The following is a 24,091-nucleotide window of genomic DNA, read 5'->3' as shown; positions in this document are numbered from 1 at the left end:
CTGAGAGACATCAGAGAGTGGGATTATAAAGTGTTAATTGCTCTGGATTGTTGCTTGGAAGGTTGATGATCAAGCCCCTGCACCACCAAGCTGCCACTCTTGGCCCCTTGAGCAAGGACCTTAACATTCTCTGCTCTGGGGGCGCTGTATCGTGGCTGACACTGTGCTCTAACCAAAACTTCAAAATCTGGGATATACTGTAACAAGAAAAAATTTCACTGTGAGTGATGAAAAGGAATTTCACTATTTTCCATGTGACAAAAAGAAAAAATCTTCTTCATCACTTTTTAGACTGCATTTGTCCTGATTTTAAGTATTAAGATTTTTTTTGTATTAGATAAAAAATAAACAGCCACAATCTTGATCCACTTTTTTGTGTGACATCACAAAACGGTCTTCTACCAAAAAAAACATGTGCCATAATCACTCATCTATCTCTTTTCTTGTCTCAGCCTCGGAACCTAACCTGAAGGTGCGCTCACGACTGAAGCAGAAGGTTTCTGAGAGGAGGAGCGGCCCTATCCAGCGCCGCAGAGATGGCAGCGTTCTCGTCACGCCACCTAAGAAACGCCCGCTGGAGCTCAGTGGTGAGGAGCGTCAGATACTCATTTAGATAGCACACATATACCAGCCTAGCATACATTCTGTACCTACTGTATACAAGTCATTATACGAGGCAAACACAAAAAAACTGATTATTATAGTGTTCATTTCTGTACAAAGTATATTGAACACTCAACACTGAATAAAGCACACACGTCTCCCAGTTGATTGAAATGTTGAAGAAGGCTACACTGGAAATGATATATGATCTCATAGTTAATAAATTTATTACATTGTTATTATATTATAAAGGAGATTTGAGGATTCAATAAACAGTCATGTACTGTATAAATCAAATATCCATTACCGTTCCTTTAATTAGCTTTTACATATCAGAGCAAGCTAGCATCAAATTTTTATGTAGTCTTACAGAATTCATTCTTAATTCTGACTGAGCAAAGAGATCACGTCTTGTCTGGTTTCAACCAGGTTTCACCTCGACATCACATTACTAAGACATCATTTTTAATTTTATTACTAGCTTACCAGGTAGATTTATGATAGCTAACTAGATAACTTGGTAGATTTTAGATTGTTAAAATTACAGACAACATTACTAAGACAACATTTTTAATTTTATTACTAGCTAACTAGGTAGATTTTGCATCAACATCACATATCTTTTATTTGTTAGTTACTAAGACAACATTTTTAATTTTATCACTGGTTAACATGGTAGATTTAGATAGCTAACTAGCAAACTAGCTAAGAAGCTAACCAGGTAGATTTTAGATAGATAACTATGATGTTTTTTTATTTCATTAAAATTGGTATTAGCATTTTTTTCCATTTATATTTATTTCTTTTCCAAACAGTATTGGCATTTATTTCCAGAAAAAGATTGTGTGAAAGTGGCTGAGTTATTCACGTTGCATCCGTACAATTAGCAAATTAGCTGTATGTGATGGGTGCAGATTAAAATACAGGATCAATGCACCTGTAAGGATTAACTACGTCACAAAATAGCATGGTTCAGGATTATGGAGGTTTTGTTCTCCCACGGTAAGGATTACAGTATTTTAGAAGTAAAATGCTAATATCCTGTCCTGTTCCTCAACACACAGACTCCTCAGCCAATGACAGCTCTCCCAGCTCTGGACCCAGCTCTCCCATTGGCTTATGCAGCAATGAGAACGGCACAACCTTCCAGGCTAGCTCCGCCCAAATGGAGGTACTGAACAGAGAGTAGAACAGGACACAGCTCTATTGTTTGTGTTTTCTTGCAACACCAGCTTGCGTGCTTCACTACTGTAAACTCTGAGCTCAGCAGCACAGGTTAAGCTCCATGATGCTTTAGCACGCAATGTGTTGTTTATGCGTGTTGGCTAGAGACTGAACGCTCAGCTAATGGTCCATTGTTTTGGAGGAATTGTGAAAGTGTGGTGAAAGAGTGAGTGAGTGAGTGTGTGTCCTCGTAACTGTGTACTGTTCAACACACAGCATCATAAACAACACCATTAAACACTCATTCTGCTTCTCAGTGTGATTACATCACAGCCCCGAGTGCAGGCATCTGCTTTTCCTCTAAAACACACACACACACACACACACACACACACACACACACACACACACACACACACACACAAACAAACACTCTCTCTCTCTCTCTCTCTCTCTCTCTCTCTCTCTCTCTCTCTCTCACTCCTATTCTTACTCTCTCTTATTCTCTCTCACTCCACTTCTCTCTTGTCCAATTTTCATGCTATCTTTTCTTCTTTCTCTCTCTTCTTTCTCTTTCTCCATCTCTTTTTCTCATCTTACTTGATACCTACAGCCTTATATTTTCCTACTAACCCCCCCCCCCCTCTGTTTGATGTGTGTAGAACATTTTTGTGTGTGGGCGTGTGTATATTTCTGAGAATGTGTCCACGCATATAGGAGCCCTGTGTGTGAGTCCTGTGTGTGTGTGTGTGTGTTTGTTTGAGTGAATGTGGGCGTGATTATGTTCAGCTCAGAACACTGTGAGTGACAGGTCCTTTCCGCTCTGTGCTGCGGTTTCTGGTCTAATAGCTGGTTGGGGGCTGAGGGGAATGAAGAGGGGCTGAGGGGGGGCAGCAGTTCTGTGAAGTTCTGCCCAAGCATTTCCTTATTGGGCTGTGGCCAACACACGGGGCAGAGAAGGACCCCCGGACACAATGGAGCTCTTTCTGCGGCTCATCTTCACACGCGGCCCCCAGAGACGGCCTGTTTGTGTTTGTCTGTCGTAATTCTGCAGTGAAACGCAAGCAGAGTCAGCCCTCTGACTGGGTGTGTGAAAGTGGGTGTGTGTGTACATGTTTAGGGCTTAATTGCTATCCCAGGCGCTGGGATCTGTAGACCTCCCAGGCTGCTCACACACTGCACATAAACACACACACACACACACACACACACACACACACACACACACACACACACACACACACACACACACACACATACACACACACACACACACACACACACACACACACACACACACACACACACACACACACATACACACACACACACACACACACACACACACACACACACACACACACACACACACACACACACACACACTTATAAACAGACTTATGGTATAATATTGACACACCTACTGTCATTTCACAAACCTTCCTGTTTGTCTGATGGAGTCATGGCATGAGGCTTTGTTACGTTAAACTTTCCTTTTCAGTCCCATGAGGTTTAACAAGAAGGTGAAACCCAGGAGCGAAGGGGTGTGTGTTTGTGTTTGTGTGTGTATGTGTGGATCTGTCTGTGTGTGGACCTGTGTGTGTGTGTGTGTGTCTGTGTGCCTTTGGATCTGTGTGTGAGTGTATGTGTGTGTGTGTGTGTGTGTGTGTGTGTGTGTGTGTGTGTGTGTGTATCTGTGACTGTGTGTGTGGATCTGTGTGTGTCTGTGTGCCTGTGGATCTGTGTGTGTGTGTGTGGATCTGTGTCTGTGTGTATCGGATCTGTGTGTGTGTGTTTGTGTGCATGTGGGTCTGTGTATGTCTATTTGTGTGAGTGTGTGTGTGTGTGGATCTGTGTGTGTATGTGTGCATCTGTGTGTGTGTGTTTGTGTGCATGTGGGTCTGTGTGTGTGTCTATTTTTGTGAGTGTGTGTGTGTGTGGATCTGTGTGTGTATGTGTGCATCTGTGTGTGTGTGTAAGGTTGTCTAATTCATTTAAAACTTGATTTATTGTTTTAATTTTAAAAGTGCAATAGAATAGCAAACATTAGTAGTAGTATTACACTGTGTGTCAGATCACATAAACCACAGAGGAGGAAATTTGTCCTTCATTCTTAAGTTTCTTCTCTAAAGGATGTAAGATCAGAGCTTTCTCTGTCATGTTGTTGGGAACATTCTCAGTAATATTCACTCGTTGCTATTATTCAACAGAATTTGAACATAGTCCGGAATCTGTCGCTCACATCAACTCTATATTTAAAATAAAATAATGCTATAATAGAACCTGCATATTGTATATTAACATTATATATACAAGTAAAATTAGAGAAAATACTTTTCGCCTCTAAAACATAAATGTAATATCACTTTCAGGACACGTACTTTGAATTTTTATATTTAATTAGAAAATTGACACAAATGAAAGAAATCTTCAGTTATAATTATTATTATTCATTCATTCATTTTAATTTACTTTTATTTGTGTAGTGTAGATTTCATCCTAAACTAGACCCGATTTACTATGTAGGGCAATATTTATGTTTTATTTTATTAATATTATTCATTAGAGCCCTTTCTGATGGTACAGAGAAGAATAAAGTGGTGATAAAGTATACTCATGAAATCCTAAAATGCATGCAAATGGTTACAGTTAGAGAATACCCATAATGCACCATTTATATACCACTTAAATAACATGCAAGTAATGCATGCATACACACACACACACACACACACACACACACACACACTCGCACGCGCGATCTTGATGAACAGCCTAATTTTGAACACGCCGTCTGACTCCACTGTCTAAATCCATCACACGTATAGCGTTTCCTTATCCAAGCCCATGATAGGAAAAGCTATCATTTATGGAGAGGTGTGAAACACTAGAGTCATCTCAAACATACACGATAGTGTCTGAATGATATATATTTAAATTCCAAAGACAAATATATACAGATAAAGCTGTTTAAATAGTCTACTGCAGGAAAGCTGCTTTCTGTGACTGTGAACGATTAAGTTCACTCTGGACTACAAAGTAATCAGCTCCGACACTCGACTTGTCATCCTGTGTATTTTTTACATATGGCTGCAACAAATATTTGTAACTAAATGCCAAGAAACAAGCCTTATTTTTTATTTTTATAGTATTTATTTTTCTTAAAAGAAAGGGAGGGCAAATAGCTGCTTTTTTACACCAGCCAGACCTGAATATTTGGTATTACTTGGTATAACCATCTCACATTCTCTTTCTCTCTCTCTCTCTCTCTCTCTCTCTCTCTCTCTCTCTCTCTCTCTCTCTCTCTCTCTCTCTCTCTGTTGCAGAAGTATTTACCACAGGGAGGATTTCTGAAGGCAGACGGCTCTCTCACTCTGTTGAACCTCTACACATCACCTTCCCTTCCTAACCTTACCTTAAGCCTCCACTCTGGGCCTTCGCCAATCAGCGTGAGTTATCTTTAAACCTCTCCGATAAAGCGACTGGCAAGATAACCTCAAATAATCAGAGATGCATCGTAGGAGAGCGCTCAGAGATTTTGACTGGAGTGGTTTTGCCATCTTAAGAAAAAGAATTGTCAGTGATGAACCAGAACACTGTTCCAGAGTATACCAGAGTAAATCTGACTCCTCTGGAGCTCTGAAGAATATCATCAACATTCGCCACATTCAGATATATAAGAGCAGAAGAGTTCGATTAGCATAAAATATGAACTATGCTTAGCATTATGTGTTAGTGTGAATAGAGCTCGTATGTCTGTGTTGATGAACTTATCATCATTATTAAGTAAGCATAGGAAAATGTACCATACATTTTTTTTTTACATTGGTTCATCAGTGGTTCCTCAAGCCACCTCAATCCTTCGCTCATCTTTCACCTGCCGACCGAACCGATTTTGCACGGTGACATGCAGCGACCTTTTAGTCTGCGCATGTTTTATGGACATGTAGTGAGAAGTTTATACCCAAATTGGGTTAAAAACCTTAAAAAGATATAACCCATGATATACCACAAGTCAGGGATGGAGTTTGCCCAAAACAAGCTGGTTTTAAAAGGCATTTTTTTTAAAGGCCGTGGTCTAGACTGTTAGCCTCGTCTCAGAAGATCATACTCAAGAAAAGTCTCCCAACCTCAGAGGGTAAAGCTACAGACGTCATTATAGTCATCTAAATAGAGTGGCCATAAAATCACATCGAGCATGTGCGTAACCTGAATCTGAACACAAAAAACTTGTCCAAATATTGACAACGACTCTGAAACTAGCTTCAAGTTTGCTCACCGTACGACGTTTGGGCAAAGGAAAGATTTTGTGCATGTTTTATAGCTTTCTCTGCAGATGATGGATGCAAACAAGAAATAGGTAATTTGTTCATTTGGGGAGATTGATGGTCGTAGGATAGATACAATCTTTTTCCAGCTTGAGTGACAACCTTGAGAACTTCTGTACATTCATTCATTCATTTTCTACCGCTTATCCGAGCTTCTTGGGTCACGGGTAGCCTGTGCCTATCTCAGGTGTCATCGGGCATAAAGGCAGGATACACCCTGGACGGAGTGCCAACCCATCGCAGGGCACACACACACACACACACACACACTCTCATTCACTCACACACTCACACACTACGGACAATTTTCCAGAGATACCAATCAACCTACCATGCATGTCTTTGGACCGGGGGAGGAAACCGGAGTACCCGGAGGAAACCCCCGAGGCACGGGGAGAACATGCAAACTCCACACACACAAGGTGGAGGCGGGAATCGAACCCCCAACACTGGAGGTGTGAGGCAAACGTGCTAACCACTAAGCCAACTTCTGTACATTTCTGTACAATTGCTGCTCATAACACTGTCATAAACACTGTCCTTTGAACATCGATAGAGTTACAGCTGAGTGATCATTCATAAATCTCACTGATTTGTGTCACCTTAACAAGGATCCATATTGAGCTTCTCAAAAGATCAAGATGTTTGTTTTTTCTTTCTAGATTATGATCTAAGTCTAAATATTCGTGAAGCTGCTTGGTTACAAATTAAAAAAATTAAAGCGCTATTAAAATGTAAATGTATTTAGCTGGATTCTTAACCAGGTGATGTCTGATGATCAGTGTCAGTTGTATCTTATTTCCTCAATGTCCATAACAGTCTAAATGCAATAAAATGCAAAACAGAACATGTCCAGAAACAGGCCCCAGGTCTCACTCTGCACAGGAACAGATATGAATAGGTATTCTCAGAAAAAAGACGAGGTATCCGAAGCAGTATTTTTAGGCGTAAGCGAGCCGCCGGGCCCCTTCTATTTCTGGAGAAAGCAAGAAATGCCGTATGAGGAATTCTCCTTCTGGGACAGATATGAATATAAGCCTAATCATTCTTCTCAGAGAGAAACATGCTGTCATGTGTTTGTTTTTGGAAGGTGCATGATGACCGGAACTGTTGAGATAAAAACACAGCAAGTTTTATTTTAGAATGACAGAAGGAAAGAGTGAAAACAGAGAAAAAAGAGACATGCTGTTGATATTCAGCTATTTTTTCCCCCTCTGCCTTTGCTTTAACTTCATGCTAGCACAGCTATGGGGGGTTTTGCCCTCTGACCTAGAGGCTTTCGAGCTTTGTGCGTAAATAGAGAGAGTGAGTTTTGGGTTTCAGGGTGCACTCTTTATCGCCTCATTCATCACAGCCTGATAAAACCGTAAGGAAACTGGGCCCTGTAACTGCCCCTCATAAATATGCACTGCCAGGTTTTAGATTTCAAGTTAGCCACTTGTTATGCAACTGGTGTGCATGCATGAATGCTTTGAACTTGTTTTATGCTCAAGCTCAAGCATTTTTTCTGTTACCAAACATAATGTACTTCAGCAGCAGGATTTCAGCGCACACATGACTCCGAATGTTTTTATCGTGAAGAGACACAAGTTGATGAGTTGCATACTCGACCCGGAGCACATTTCATGACATGCTGACAGGAAATAACATACAGTACTAATATAGAAATCTATAGGTCTATAGTTTGCCTTAAATATGTTTAAAACAGGATTACCAAAAATTCAGACTATTAAATGTTCATGCAAATAAAACAAAACATCATAGTTTAAAGTGAGATTTTGTGTTAATTGTTTCTCAATGATTAATTATTATTATTATTCATTTATTAGTAGAAGCTGTCTATATGTGTCTCTTAAGTAAACAGTGCAATATTTAATCTAATCAAAAGTCTATGCATGTTTGTTTAGGATATTATTTATTTAATTCATTGATTCACTGATTCATTTTTCCCACATGAATCCTGAATGTTTGTGTTTGTGATCATTTCAGGGGTTTAGAATGTTTCCACTGACTGAACCCTCTCTCTCCCTCTCTCTGCCTCCTCTAGAGAGCAGAGTAGGTAAGAGAGGGCAGTGAGAGAGAGGTAGAGAGAGAGAGAGAAGAGAGAGAAAGAAGAGAGAGAAAGAGAGAGAGAGAGAGGAGAGGAGAGAGGAAGAGAGAGCGGAGAGAGGGAGAGAAAGAAAGAGATAGAGCAGGACGAGAAAGAGAGAGAAAGGAAGAGAGAGAGAGAGAGAGAGAAGAGAGAGAGAGAGAGAGAGAGATGATAGAGGGAATAGCAATAGATGAGAGCGAGAGATCTCTCTCTCTTCATCTCTCTCTCTCTCTCTCTCTCTCTCTCTCTCTCTGCCTCCCTCTTCCTCTCTCTCTCTCTCTCTCTGACTCACTCTCTCTCTCTTTCTTTCTCTCTTTCTTTCTCTCTCTCTCTCTCTCTCTCTCTCTCTCTCTCTCTCTCTCTCTCTCTCTCTCTGTTTGTTGCTCTGCAGCCTGCTTCATCTATAAAGGAGCGAGCAGGTGAAGCGAGCTCTGTATCTGCTGCCTCCCGGGAGCCGAAGGTGAACACCAGCCATCAGGCTCTGCTGCAGCACCTGTTACTGAAAGAGCAGACCAGACAGCAGAAGATACTCTCATCCGGTGAGTAAATCTGCCACTCAGTAGGCTAAAGCTATGTTCACACTTACCAGTCGCTACCAGTAGGCCTTCCTTTTACTGGTTGCCATAATAATGATTTTTCAGCGGCCGGAGCAACTAGCATTCAACTTGACAACAACTCAGATTTCTTGCCACTAACATTCTGGAGGGAGATTTGGTGTTTAAGTATAAAATTAATCAGTGTATATTCACATGCATCATATCGTAACATTAATGGCATTTGGCAGATGCCCTTATTCAGAGCGACTTAAATTTGATCTCATTTTTATGCAATTGAGAGTTAAGGGCTCTGATCACGGGCCCAGCAGCTTAATAGAAATGGAATTCAAACTCACATTCTTCTGATTTGTTAGTACACCTTAACCACTTAGCTACACAACCCACATATCAGATGAGATGAAGTATTGTGTGCTGTTTGGCACGTACAGTATCAAGCACTGTCTTCACTCCTGTTTGTTGTCACTGTACCAAGTCACTCCATGTTTGCATGATAGATAGATGGATAGATATATAAAAGCCTTTATTTTGTAACATATAAATTACAACACTGTGAAAGTCTTATCCCACAGCACCGAGGGTTACGGGCCTTGCTTGAGAGCCCAAAAGTGGCAGCTGCGCAGTGCTGGGGCTCGAACCCCGATCTTCCAATCAACAACCCAGAGCCTCCAGCACTTGAGCCCAGATTGCCCCTGAAAAGTTAATAATGAATAATGTACAATAATAAAATCATGGCTGTATTATAGACAAACATAATTGGTATTGCTATATATAGTTATGTGGTTTAGTACCACAGTTACACATACAGTGTCACGTTTGGTAACCATAGTTACACATCAGGTATAAACCACAGAAACCACAGTATACAGTACCACTGGTTTTCAGAGAACAGACTCATTCTCATTTTCTCTTTCTCCGTTTCTTTTTGTCGGCTTGCAGGCAGTGTCTCAGTTCTTCCCCAGTCTCCTCTGGTGATGAAGGAACGCTCAGGCGGAGGCTCTCGTCCCAGGCTGCCTCGGCACCGGCCCCTGAACCGGACCCAGTCTGCGCCGCTTCCCCAGAGCACGCTGGCTCAACTCGTCCTACAGCAGCAGCACCACAACTTTGTGGAGAAACAAAAGCAATACCACCAGCAGGTCCACATGAACCAGGTATCTCAGCCCGGATTAACGCTGGGATTTCACTCAGGTCTTTTCACAGAGGGCTTCGAACGAGACGGGGGAGCGTGTGAGGTCTGGAAAAGCACTAACTCTGCGGGACTGTAGCTCATAGTGACTGCTGTGTGACAGTCTGGAGTGACACTATGAGTCAGCCTAGGATATTTTATAATGCTGCATACCTGTGGGTTACCGCAGTGAATTTCTAAAGGAAAACAAACGCAAAGGCCTCGTAGAAACTTTTACACATGATCTGAATTAAAGATGGGAGTATAATGATTATAGAGTTTAAAGGCCAGACCTGAGTACTCACCTGATATGTCTATTGGTCCTTTTCCCTTTGAAGCATTTGTGTCAGAGAAACCAGCAGGGGCATCACTGGTGAGGGGCAGGGGTATGTAGTGGGCTATTTCGGGTTTAAACCCCAACCAAATTATTTGATGACAGTTCAAATCCTCATTCTGGGGTGGTTAACATAACACACATACACATCAGATAATGTACATTTCAGCAGTAATTACTAACATTTTTATTGACTACCAGCCACTATAGTTAGAAACAGGATTAACCAATCAGTATCCTGCATTTTTCCCAATAGATCTGTTTTTTATAAGGCCAGATCTTAAAGAGAGAAAAAAGGTGGTTGAGGAGATTGGTAAGGGAGTGAATGTTAATAGTTTAAATGTAATAGAAATAGATAAAACCTGCAATGTGTCGTTCTTTAACAAATTAAAAAAAATAATAAATTGCTATTATTGTAAATGTCAAAATTCTTCTTTTATTTCCTATGTCTGTTATCATTATTTATATGATAAGAATTTAATTCTACAGATCACACAGTGCTTTTATTTAGCACTTCTTGTCCTCAGCTTATTCCTGAGATTATTTCATGGATTTCTTAGTTTTATTTCCCGCTTTGCAGCTCATGTCATAGATACGATCCACCCAGGAATTTAGATGATTTCTTTTTTATTCTTACTTATGTGAAATAAATCATTTCATTCATCGCTTAATATTTCATAAACTAGCATTTTGGTGGGCTAACAGCTAAGACCTATGTAACTCTAATACATTTGGCTAGTGCCGGCAAGAGATAACTAGCTAGTCTGTTAGCTAATATCAGAGCTAATTCGAATACACTACTTTTATAGATATCCTAAACTGAATTGCTAGTTAGCGTAGCTCAACACCATCATTTTATTTATTTATTTATTTTTTAGAAATCTTTACAGATATTTTGGATGGATATTCAGTTCAATTCAAATTTATTTGTATAGCGCTTTTTACAACTGCAGCTTTACAGAACGATGGCACGGTGGCTTAGTGGTTAGCACGTTTGCCTCACACCTCCAGGGTTGGGGGTTCGATTCCCGCCTCCGCCTTGTGTGTGTGGAGTTTGCATGTTCTCCCCGTGCCTCGGGGGTTTTCTCCGGGTACTCCGGTTTCCTCCCCCGGTCCAAAGACATGCATGGTAGGTTGATTGGCATCTCTGGAAAATTGTCCGTAGTGTGTGAGTGTGTGAGTGAATGAGAGTGTGTGTGTGCCCTGCGATGGGTTGGCACTCCGTCCAGGGTGTATCCTGCCTTGATGCCCGATGACGCCTGAGATAGGCACAGGCTCCCCGTGACCCAAGAAGTTCACATAAGCGGTAGAAAATGAATGAATGAATGAGCTTTACAGAACATTGACATAGAAACAAAAGTTTATCATAAAGAATAATATAAAGATATTATTTTGCGCACCAGCTGCTTTAAAGTAGGGACTTTTCAGTGGACAAGGAGTTACTGAGGTCCAACTTGTCATACTGAACATCACTTACCGGTCAAACAAAACCAATTTACAGGATGACTAACTCTCTAAAGTAACATTTAAGTTAACGAGAGATCTTAATATATCAACAGTTTGTCACGAAAGGTACAGCTGAACATTCTTGCAAGCATTTAGTTTGTTGTTGTGAGTCACAGGAGATCGTTTCACACATGCTTCTAGGGACATGTCACTTGCAGCTAGTTGAAAAAAGTTCAAAGCATTAAAAAAATCCTCTTTGCGTGGACGTGGCTGGTTTAAAAAAGCAATATTAACGTATAGTTACACAGCTAACGGTAAATAGCAAATAAAATGTAATCCGCTTTTGTCATTTAATATATCACAGTGTTCTGTAATATATAATGATCACAGTGTTAATACAAACTAGAAAGTTGTTCCTGAAAGGTGTTGTTCTCATTCCGGGGAATCTCTGAACACCTTAGTTCATAAAATTGCTCTGAAATGGTGTGTGTGTGTGTGTGTGTGTGTGTGTGTGTGTGTGTGTGTGTACACCAGGTGAGTTAACGAGCCCTCAGTTTGAGTGGCTCCTGACGGCCTTTTTATAAGAGCTTGGGGCTTTTAAAGGCACTGCGAATTAAAGGCCCCTCGCTGCTGCCCAAACGAGACAGGAAGTGGATAAATCCTGGCAGGATGTTTACACTGGGGCCACACTAACAGGGCCTCACCTTTCTTCCCCTCCTTCTTTCTTTCTTCTCTTTTTTTCTTACTTTCTCCACCCCACTATTCACATTCTTACCTTTACATTCTCCTGCTCCTTCTTTTCCTTCCTTTTCTGTTGATTCTCTCATTCAGTCTTTTTTTTCTCTACGTTTACCACAGCTCATCAGATATATGCTTGCTTTCCCCTGCCCCCCCCCCCATCTCCCTCCCCTTATCCCCCACCCCCCACCTCTTGAGCCTGGTACCTCAGTTTCATTTCCTGAAGGCCTGAGAGAAAAGCTGGCAACACTCTCAAACTATACATGTTTAATTTATCTTTTCTTGTAAAAACGAGCGCAAGCGGCTGAATTCCCCCGTCTCAGATCCCTCAGGATCAAGTTAAAAGCATTCAGTCTTTTAGACCTACAACCAGTTTAAATGATGAAAACCACAAAAAAACCTAAGTGAAATTTAGATATATTTATATGAAATGAAATGAGGTTTGTGAAACTTTAAAGATGAATTATGTTTATTACCATATATGTATAAAGTAAATATATTTAAACATATTAACTTTAAACATATTAACTACGGTTTAAGTTTATGTTCATGTTGATTTTTACTGTTCGAATTTACATATGCAAGGGATAAAACCCCACATACACACATGTACCAAGTGGCAAGTGTTTTTTTAGCCATTGAAATCTTTCAAAGTGCAAATTCTTATTTGTTTTCTTCATCTTTTTATGACCCTTGTCCTAGAGAAAATGGATATAACTTTACTGCATTAAAACAATAAATACAAGTGCTTTTAAATATATGTTTTTAAAGTGTGCGAGGATCTAAAGGATTGAGACTTAAAATAAAGAATATGCCCTAAGTTGAATAAAATTTAATATTCGAAACGGGTAAAGTAATAAAATTTCTCTAACATGTTATTTAGGATTAAATGATTTTTTTTTGCCATTTCCTGGGAAATTATTCACGGTTATATTATGGCAGTGTTGAATTCTCGATTCTGATTGGTCGCTGATCGTAAAGTGTCATTTATACATTATTTATACATTATTTACTTTCATAATGAATTAAAAACATGCAATTGTTGGTTTATTTTTATGAGGAGATGTTTATTTAACATGTTTGGAAGGAGTCTCCAGTATCACTAGACGGTATAAATGGAATAATTTTGCTAATTCTTCAGGACAGAAGGGTTTTAACATGACAAGCTGTGCTTCTTTGCCTTATGAACTTTAAAAGAACAATAGCTGGTAAAGGAATTATGACTCACCGTGTTTATAACAATTTATATACAACAGATCTACAATATGTTGTACGTCGATATATGAAAAAAATCAGAAATTCACGAATTGGTGTGAAATTACTTTGTGAGCTTCTGTTGTGGCCAAATCATTGATTATTTTCCAGTGCCATCACACCAGAAGTGTTTTATTATTTATAATTATTTAGATATTGTAGCCCTACTGCTAATGTTTGTTTTTTTGTGTGTGTGGTGAATGAGGTATGTGTAAAATTATAGCTTCATTAATATTCATATTCGGTTTCTAAATCACCATAAAAACACAAAGAGACAAGATGTAAAATGATTGAAAAGTAACAGTGGAAATGGTGGACATTAGTGATGGATTTTTGTAGGTGTTTTATATTGACAGATGAGATTTATGACAGGATTATATTTGCTAATACTTTTTTAAAAGGACTCAGAAAGATGGTGAATATGTCCTTACTTTTCTAGCTGGATCCATATCTTATATATACAGGATCCAATAACGATAAAGTAATAAACCCTTAATCTGTACTGTGTGTAGGTGCTATCACAGTCCATCGAGCAGCTGAGGAACCCCACCGCTCACCTGGAGGAGGACGAGGAGGCGAGAGCACTGGAGCTCACGCTGCCCCCTGCTGGAGTCATCCGGAGCCACAGCAGCAGCAGCAGCAGCAGCAGCATTCACTTAGAGAGTGGCGTCCAGAACGAGACCTCCAGCACCCCGGCCAGCGTGATCAGGGTGAAAGAAGAGCCGCTGGATCCTGAGAGCAGGATGGAGGAAGGTGGAAGGAGCGGAGGAGTGGCAGGAAGAAGGGATGAACGAAACGAAAGAGGAGAGGAGCCGATGAAAGAGGTCAAGTCCGAACAGAACGTAGAGAATATGACCGAGACGGACGTCTGAGAACGAGAAGAGGATGAACTAAAGTGAGTCAGAGAGAAGGATAGAAAGAGAGAATGAATACAATCAAAAGCTTCAGAGAAAGGAAGAATAAAGGAGAAGTGAAAGAGTAACGAGTGCAGGAGAGCGAAAGCACCTTCTTGTCTCGTCACCTCCTTTTGTCTTTTTATTCTTTTTCTTCTGAATTTATGGTCAAAATTGAGATCATTACAACTGACCACGTTATCCCAGGCAATCGCAATGGTTATGAATGTGATATTACAGGTGAGATCGGCAATGTGACAGGTTTTAAAGATTGATAGTGTTTCTATAACATATACAGAAGACATGATGTTAAATATATTGAGTTAAAATTGACTTATAGGGTCATTCAGCCAAGCACAGGGGCAACATTAGTGTTCATGTTTCTCTTTATCATTTATCAAAAACACTTTCTCCTACACATGTTCAACATTGGGTTGAGATCAAGTGAGACATGGTCAAAGCCACAGCATGTGATTTTACATAATTACATCATCCTCATCAAAACGTTCAGTGAGTCGTCATGTCCTGTGGGTATGGGGGCGGGGCCATCCTGGAAGAGACCACGCCCATTGGGATAGAAAAGAAACAAGAAGAACTTTGTACTGATGTAAAGTGACATTTCGCTTTCTGAGGGGACAAGCGGAGCCAAGGCATGGCATTGCAAATAATCAATTTCCCTCACTGCATAGCATTAAGGGACGGAGTATTGAGCTTGATTTTAATGGAAGTGTGCAGAGGACAAATGTGCCAAGCTGTTTAAATAGACTTCTGGATGTGAGCTTACAGCCTTAATTAGTTTCTCCTCCATCCTCCCTGACATCCGTGTGACTGAGGAAACATTTCTTATGACTATTCAATTTGCTTCTATTTGCTGAAACATGTCCAAAAAGGTTAGATCAGCCCATTATAAATGATTGACTGTTTGCCGGATTGGGAGTGTAACTTTTGCACATTGCCTTGTGTTGATGATCAGCGGTGAACATTGTAGTTGTGATGGATAGAAAAATGCTCTTGTGAACGCAGCTTAGCATAACAGATTGAGCAGATTTGTAGAAAAGTTTTTAAATGGTGAGTAAAAAGTTCAGAATATTCAGAAAACACTAAAAATTTCAGAACTTGACCAAGCTGGGATGGGGATGGTGGATATGTCATTTTACTGTGATCTCTCTCTCTCTCTCTCTCTCTCTCTCTCTCTCTCTCTCTCTCTCTCTCTCTCTCTCTCTCTCTCTGAGAACTGACAGACACACACACACACCCACACCCACACACACACACACACACCCACACCCACACACACACACACACACACACACACACACACACACACACACACGACAGTCCGCCGGTGATTTCTGCTGTTGTGTTTTCTCTTTCATATGTATATTGCTGTGCATAACATAGAAAAGCCATGACCTCCAAAATATTGTTTTTACCAGCCAGAGGATTCTCGGTGTCTGTGTAAAAAAAAAACCTGATAGGGAGCTTTTCTGTTTTTCCTTTCTAAATGTACATATAAGACCTGGGATGAGTATTTTTTTTTGTTTGCATTTTGCTGATCTTAATTTAGTCCCCTGTGCTGTTAAAGATGTCATGTGCATCCTGCCACATTGGCCTTTAAAGTGAGCTGCAAGTTCCTCTGAGTGTTCTTTCATATATTTTACACATTGTGCAGTTTATTCATCTAAACACTGGGACTATTTGTAATTGTACATTTTAAGGTTTTTATTATTATTATTATTATTATTATTATTATTATTATTATTATTATTATTATTATTATTATTATGAGTAGTTTAATTTAGCTGATCTCATCCATCTGATGATTGATGTGTACATTGATGTGTGAAGCATATGAGGAATGACAATCTGGCTCGAGTTCTTGGAATAAAAAAGGCTTTGCTGTTTATAAACCAAATGTCCATTGCATATATTATTTTATTCTTATATATCAACATGTGGCAGCTGCAAACCTCCTCACAAGTCAAGACGGCTCACGAAGGATGCAACGGAAACACGGTCACCTAAACGTCTGCAGATGGTGAGTTTGAGGTTGGTAGTAAGTGTGATGCTGCTGGTGGAATTCGCCAAGATCAAATTGGTAGAAAATGTAAAAAATAAAAAAGGCTAAACAGTTCCAAATATTTCCCAGTGGAATTATTTAGATCCTAAAGCTGGAAATGTTTTTTCTGTACATTTCGGTTAATCAGAGAAATGCTGGATTACAGATCTTCAATCATAATTATCATAAATAGTTCACTTTTAGTTGCTTCACTGGCATGTGCTACGTTTCTGCCCTGTTAAAAAAAAAAGAAAAAAATTCAGGACAAATGATTTAGTGGCTTAGTGGTTACGCAAACTTGGATTCCCATCTCTACTTCCTGTGCTTCAGTGGTAATTAAAGAGGGTAATTCAATAAAGGAAATGCACATATCGCAGTCCATGACTCAGCTATATGCTACTTACTTACCATATTTTTCATCTTGGACTTGAACAATAACAAGAAGCAGAGCCTCAGGTCTTAAATGTTGTTTATTCTGATATTAAATTTATAAATGAAAGATGTTTCTACAGCTTAAATCTTAATCTACTAAAACCAATTTTATGCCATTATTGATTGTTTGGGGGTGCGAGGGGTGTCTGAGGGTGTGTGTGTGTGTGTGTGTGTGTGTGTGTGTGTGTGTGTGTGTGTGTGTGTGTGTGTGTGTGGTGGGGAGGTTAGGTCACATAAACACAAGCTTTAGTATAGTCTATAGTGCTCTCGTTTTTATCAGTTTAAAAAAAAAAATTCTTAGAGCAGTGTTAAAGGTTTTGTTTGATCCCTGATCTTTGTTCAGCTCTCATTTTTGCATCATTTTGTTCAAATAAATGACAGAAAGTGAGCCTGACAGGTCCAGCTCTGGGTCTGGCTTTAGTCCTGACCTCATTCCTTTTCCCCTGTGCTGTTTTTGACACTTTTCCCACAACCCTTCACATCCCAGAGTCTCACTGGCGAACGTTACCTTAACACCCCCTGTGCTTTGCCAGGGATCAGGGATCAGGTTAACTCTTTGAAGTGGGGCTTAGCTGTGCTCTGGCATCTCCCCGGCTGTGAACGGCAGAATGTCCCTGACGCAGATATACGATTGCTAGATCACAGAGCACAGAAGCCATCTGATATGTGATTGTGAGACCTTTGTGTATTCCAGGTTTAAACAAATACACTGCTCTGTCTTGTAGACACACATGGATATTGTTTTGTGTGTTTTTTTTGTTGTTGTTGTCTTTTTTAATGAGATATTGGACAGCAAAGTTTGACATTCCAGCTAAAACTAATATATACAGAATGTGCAAAATTATATATATATATCAAGAAAATATTTTGTTGAAATCTAAAAATAACATTAAATAACTAAAAATAACTGGAAATAAACAGCAGAGAAAGATCATAACATTATAGATTAAGATTACATGATGGTAATATTTGCTTTTCAGTAAGGTTTATTTTTCAAAATGTCTTTTAAATTACACAAATTCATTTTTTACAGTTAAACACTTAACAATATTAAAACACATGATTGGTCAAGGTATTAAAATTTAAACAAGTTTATTATTGATGTAGAGCGAGTGTGATTCTCAGCGTTTGGCAAATGCCCCTATCCAGAGCGACATGTATTTTTATCTCATTTCATATAACTGAGCAATTGAGAGTGAAGACTTGCTCAGTGGTCCAGCAGGAGCAGCTCGGTGGACCTGGGGTTTGAACTCACAACCTTCAGACCTGTAACCCCATTGAGCTACTACATCCCCAGAAAGTTTGTGCTAACTATAGTGTGAAACGCCGCTCGTTGAAACATGCATGAAAGAGAAGCGCAGCGGTAATGTATCTGTTGCAAAACACCAGTGACTTTAGGTTCATTTTCAGCTCAGGCGTGAACTCTGTGATTAATTTTATTCACGGCTTTGAAAATGCACAGTTAAAAAGCATGTTGGATGACCAAAAACATACAGTAAAGTTACATAATTCAATTTCATGGAAGTGAAGTATACATTTAAATGAAATAAATTCAGCAAGCTTTATTCAGCATTGCATTTTTCCTGTATTCTTCCTCTAGATAGAACCCTATGAGACATATACCACGTACATATACCATGTAAAACATATTTCTCTCAAACAACCCCTTTTTTCTGGTTTAAGTCCATTAAACTACTGCTCTTGGATTACACATTACTACTCTTTACTTTTCTGTAAAGTTGGTGGTCTGATATAATCCATTTGCTGCCATATTGCTCTTTTACGCCTTGAAAAATAATGTGGTCAGCCCTCCCTTTAACAGTGTACTTCCACATTTAGCCAAGAAACCCATGGGCTCTCCGCAAACGAAGGTGAACTGCGGCTGTAAAAGAGCTTAGGAAGCACTTCAGAACTGAGGGATTATCCTCACCTCAATTAGACAGCAGGAACGGGAATTACCCCCATCTCAATTAGCGAGTTTTTCCCTTCTCCCTTCGGATTATGGTATTCACCTTCAGCCTCTGAGGGGTTTCTCGTTTGCTCAGGTTATAGCCAAGGCGGAGGTCCACCTGGACCACAGTTTAGCAGCTGTGAAAGCAAAAGCGTTGCTGCACAAACCACTGCTCAAAGCTGAAACCATGAAAGGGTCTCTGCAGACCCGGCTCTGACAGCGATACATATTGTATTTTAATTTTTTTTTCTCTAGAAATGTAGCATCGTTGCTTTTGGAAAATGGGATTTGTGGTAACATTGAAAACTTCCTGTGCCAGGTGGGCTGTTTCTTCAATACAGTTCGGGAAATTTATACCGGAAAACACAGTCGAGCGCAAAAGATCACATAGTGTAAAGACAACACGAAGATGACAAGATCATTTATACCACAGAGACGTAGCATTCCGGATTGGGATCAGTCAGAAAGTGTTGATTATTTTACTCTAACTGCGACTCACTGACAGTAGTGTCAGGTGCAGGGCACCCCCCAGGATTCAGACGTTTTATCAGGATTTATCATGGGCGCTCCACATACATGAATGTTCTACTGGTTATAAAACTTGTAAAGCACCTGCTGCAAGCTGGATAATAAGACGCATGCTTTTCTGAATTTCTGTATGACTTCACATTGTCACTGTTTCCTTTAAACATCATGCTTCCTCATGCAGTCAATGGGAGTCAGGGTGTGGATGGAGAGTTATGGTCTTAGCAAGTACAGAGAGATACGGTCTATAAACATTCAGGCTTTGCCAGGAGAACGTCTCCCCTACGAGGCATATAATCATGACGGACTGACTGTGTCCAATTTATGTGCACATAGCAGTAACCTCTGATCAGTCTTAAAATACCGTGATGCCAGGATGTTAAACAAATAAAACATCTATCCTTATTAATGCTCCGACACTGAGGTGACACAGAGGTCGGCTCCAATTAAGGCTAAGTTTATTATTCTCCTTTTTTACTGACACAAATGAGGAAAAGAACCTGCATTCTTTCGCTGTGAGCTCAGCTGCAGTGAGACCTCAGCGTAAAAGATAATATATTTATGTTGAGGAACGTGTGAAATCTGGACCGTGCTGCTGAACGGAGAAAAACAGAAAAATCGCCGTGTGCGTGAAGGCCATATTCCGCCTCTAAGACACAAATGACAGTCATAAAATAGCTAAATGTGTAAAACATCATTAGAAATGAGCCGCATTGGAAGACCTTGTGCAGATGACATCATGCAGGATATAAAGAATATGTGTCCATGAGGGCTGATTTTATGAGAGGCATATGAAAGATTAAATCTTTGTAGCCACCGATGTTAAAAATCCTGTTTGAGGATTCACTCTTTTATTGTCTTCAGTGTCTTATTGTCTCTGATTAATGGTCTCCATTAGAATAAAGTGATAATTAGGAGTGGCTGAGGTCTGAGCTCACTGACTGAAGGAAACTCAGTCTTGTGTCAAACACTGGTACACTTTACACCCACCTGTCATCACGGCTGTTATGCTCCAGCAGCTATTAGCAGCCTTCAGATGTTTAAACGCACTATGATATGACTTACACGTGGGACAGTCTGAGGAATCTGGTTTATTATCCTTCTTTTCAACGTCCCACTGCTGAGAAAAAAAAACTCTAGTGTGTGCAGGCGTTCGAGTATGAAGCTGTAATGGCTCGTGGTTGTTATTCTTTCCGTGCATGGTTACCGCACGGGCGGTGTGGGACAGCGCTGGCAGGCCAGGCAGGGGAAAGACTCAGAGCGTGAACGTAAGAAAAGGACCACCTCTGACTAGCAAACAGAGGAGCTGGCCTGCTTATGACTTCAACCCAGCTATTTATTTCCGCGCGCCGTCTCCTGCCCAGTTCCCGAAGGCCACGCGCTGATGTTATCCTGAGACCTGGCCAAACGGCACGCTCGCATGGTGCCGTCCGATTGTTCGTGTTGCCAAAATGGCTCAGGGCAGACGGGAGACTATAAAACGTGGCTTTGTTCCGTTATATTGCTTTCAACGGCGATGGGGAAAATTGAGTTATACATAGGATGACGTAAGAACCTGTGAGCGACTGCTTCTGACTTTCAAACTCTAAATGAAGTGATCAAAATACCACCACATGCACGTGTCGAACATGTTTGATTTTAAAAGTCCCTGTGAAATTTTAGGCTAAATTTTGCAGTAAATTTTACAGGCCGTGACACAGATATACTGTAACATGTGCAGTAAAACTACCTGACATGGATCGAAATTTTTATTCAACATGAGTAAAAGGACAAAAAGCCAAAAATGCGAGATGACTGAGCTGCTTAGCCTACACAAGAGGAATTTTACATGAGATCCCACACACACACACACACACACACACACACACACACACACACACACACACACACACACACACACACACACACACACACACACACACACACACACCTCATTTATAGTGAGATAAATGTACCCAGACCAGGCTAGGTTTATGAACCTGTCAGCATGATGGCTCACATTGTCCATACTGTTATCTCAATACCTAGTTCAGGGGTTTGAGCCTCCCTCTTCAGTGAAAGCAGATAAGACCTGGGGTTCAAGGAGGGGCAGTTGAGGAGGTGGGAGTGCAACTCTCATATCTATAGGAGTTCAAAGGAAACTGCTTTATCTCCACCATGATGAGTATTGGCAGGGCTGGAAGGTGAGAACCTTAAAGACCTGCGTCCCTGTGGGGCAGAGCACTGAGCCATCTGCACATACCCCCTTATCCAGAGCATGAAAACATTTACTACTGCCTCTCCTCTGACAGTTTTACTTGGTTTGACAGTTTTAGTGAGCTCAGTGGGTCCGAGCAGGTATATAGCTGCTTAGCGATAATCATCAAAAGAGACTCTCGAGCCAAATTAACTTGATCCGCTATGAATTGAGCAGACTTAACCCTAAACACTGAGTCACAATGACAACAAAATAAAAAATAATTCTTCATTCTATCCATATTTGAGAATTGCACACAAACAAACAAATAAATCAGCATTGACTCAAGTAAAAAAAAAAGATATTATAGGTATTAAATATGCACAAATTTACTGAAGAAGGATTTAGGGCACACTTTTATTTCTAAGGACAGTATATAAATAAACTGTAATTACTAATAATTATCTTGTATGTACATGATGCATGGCTTGGATCTTGATTTTTTTTTTTTAATATTGTAATTCATATGAGGAAATACTTAATGCGATAGAAGCTAGAAATGTAGAAATGTATAACACTCAAGTCATTTCAAGATGGTGAAAGTTCACCTGCTGCCTTAAAAACTTGAAGATAAGCTTTGTTTCACCAGTCAAGACAATGGATATTGCAATATTGCATATTTTTAATGTATACGCATATTACTTAATACTAGACCTGCATAAGTACCCGTTAAGATCTGAGTCATTGTTGGACAGGATACGACTTACATACAAAGTACACAAATTGCTAAGAGCTTGAAATAATCAATATGTATCTACTGTAACATTAGCTATTAAACACTATGTAGTTACTATAAGGTTACATATACTGATAGGCTGCTAGATTATATTAATGGTTTATTAATTAGTCTACCTATAGATTTAAACCTATTTATTTTAGTTTATATTTTCCCTGCATACCTTACTTACAAAGTACAGGTCTTGCTGTCGCAGAAGAGCATGCGCCAATACTAATGAGACCTGTTTCTAACCAGCAACCAAGGTCTTTCATGTCTTTCCCTAGTGTTCAGTCATTATTTGAACCCACCATCACCCAGGATTTCAGTCAGTGCTCTGTTCTGACAGTTCTGTGATTTCTTTCATATATAGATACAGATCGAGTCGTCCTTCAAGGACACACACTGTAAAACATCTCAAGATGGTTAAACTTAGAAATGAAAGGTCACCTGCTGCTTTTGCCTTAATCATCTCACAAGTACATGTACCTGTATACACCCCCCCCCCACACACACACATATACATATATCGCTCACTCAAAACACATAGCACTTTGAACCTGCAGGTAGAAGACTACATCCAATTCTAATGACAGAATTCAATGTTCATAAATTTATAATCCATATATTCCATATTATATTCCATACTATATAACTATAGTCACGATCTCATAGATTCTTAGAAAAAAAAAACCTTGCATCCTAATCCTCTCTGGGGATAGATTCCACATGTTTCCCGATACAGGACTCCAAATAGAACTCCTTTAGGGAGGTAAAAATCCTGAACCCTGGAAAAAACATTTTTTTTTTTTTAACTTTGAGTCTGGTCAAGAACATAAAAAGTGTCAAGCTCATAAAACCTCCTGAACTCCAGGTGGTCTAGTTTTCATCTGGTTCTGGTGAACTGAAACACAAACTATCGTGCCTCCACTGTTACAGCATTTTAACAATATGTCTCATTAGCAATAATCGTCAAATATGACAAGTGAGCCAGGTTTGTTCTGAGAACTGAACAGAGAAGAATCACGTTGAATTGATGAATTGATAGTCACACAGTATTACAGCTAGAATCTTAATCTCATGGTATTGGTCAATATTTAAAAAAAAAAGAAAAAAAAAAAGGCCAAGCCTATAAAAATGTCTTACTACATGTCTTGAACTCCAGGGGGTCTGGTCTTCATCTTTATCATACAGTATAGAGTTTGGTCCAGGTCCGGGGCTTTAAAGGTCAGCAGCCCTATTAATGTCCTCAGGTAAAGCACATATAGTAAGACTGCGTGCAATCAGAGTGAACTGAAAATAAAGACGTCGCTCGGAGATAAACTGATGAAACTCCTGGCTCTAGAGGTATTTACCAGTGTGTGATGATTGCCAATGTTTAGTGTAGAATATTCCTCATTATTAATCAAAGCTGGCTTCAGGGTGCGTCTTTGTCAATACTACTGCAACAGTGAGATCATCTAGGTCAAAATCCTCTTTATATTAAACCAGTTTTCCAGGATCTCTAAATTAGATTGAGTTAAATGGTTTGATCTACAAACAGAAAAGTATTGTGTTTAAATTTTTTTTTTTGTTATTTGTTGATGTGTTGTGTATCTGTCC

At 39.8% G+C, this 24,091-nt stretch overlaps 1 protein-coding gene across 7 annotated transcripts in view; it reads left to right on the top strand.

Moving 5' to 3' along the window:
* The window catches only part of LOC113661507 (histone deacetylase 9-B), a 50,849-nt gene extending 34,363 nt beyond the window's left edge, over positions 1-16,486 (top strand). For all 7 annotated transcript variants that reach the window (XM_047807917.1, XM_047807919.1, XM_047807918.1 and 4 more), the window contains 6 exons: positions 453-587; positions 1,668-1,774; positions 5,094-5,216; positions 8,579-8,726; positions 9,681-9,892; positions 14,191-16,486. In XM_047807917.1, coding sequence (XP_047663873.1) covers positions 453-587; positions 1,668-1,774; positions 5,094-5,216; positions 8,579-8,726; positions 9,681-9,892; positions 14,191-14,550 — 1,085 coding nt within the window. In that variant the 3' untranslated portion in view covers positions 14,551-16,486. The remainder of the gene's footprint in view (positions 1-452; positions 588-1,667; positions 1,775-5,093; positions 5,217-8,578; positions 8,727-9,680; positions 9,893-14,190) is intronic.
* Positions 16,487-24,091: the final 7,605 nt, after the last annotated feature.

Source organism: Tachysurus fulvidraco, chromosome 24, assembly GCF_022655615.1.
Source record: "Tachysurus fulvidraco isolate hzauxx_2018 chromosome 24, HZAU_PFXX_2.0, whole genome shotgun sequence".
Taxonomy (NCBI): domain Eukaryota; kingdom Metazoa; phylum Chordata; class Actinopteri; order Siluriformes; family Bagridae; genus Tachysurus; species Tachysurus fulvidraco.
This window is presented reverse-complemented; position numbering and strand designations above follow the sequence as displayed.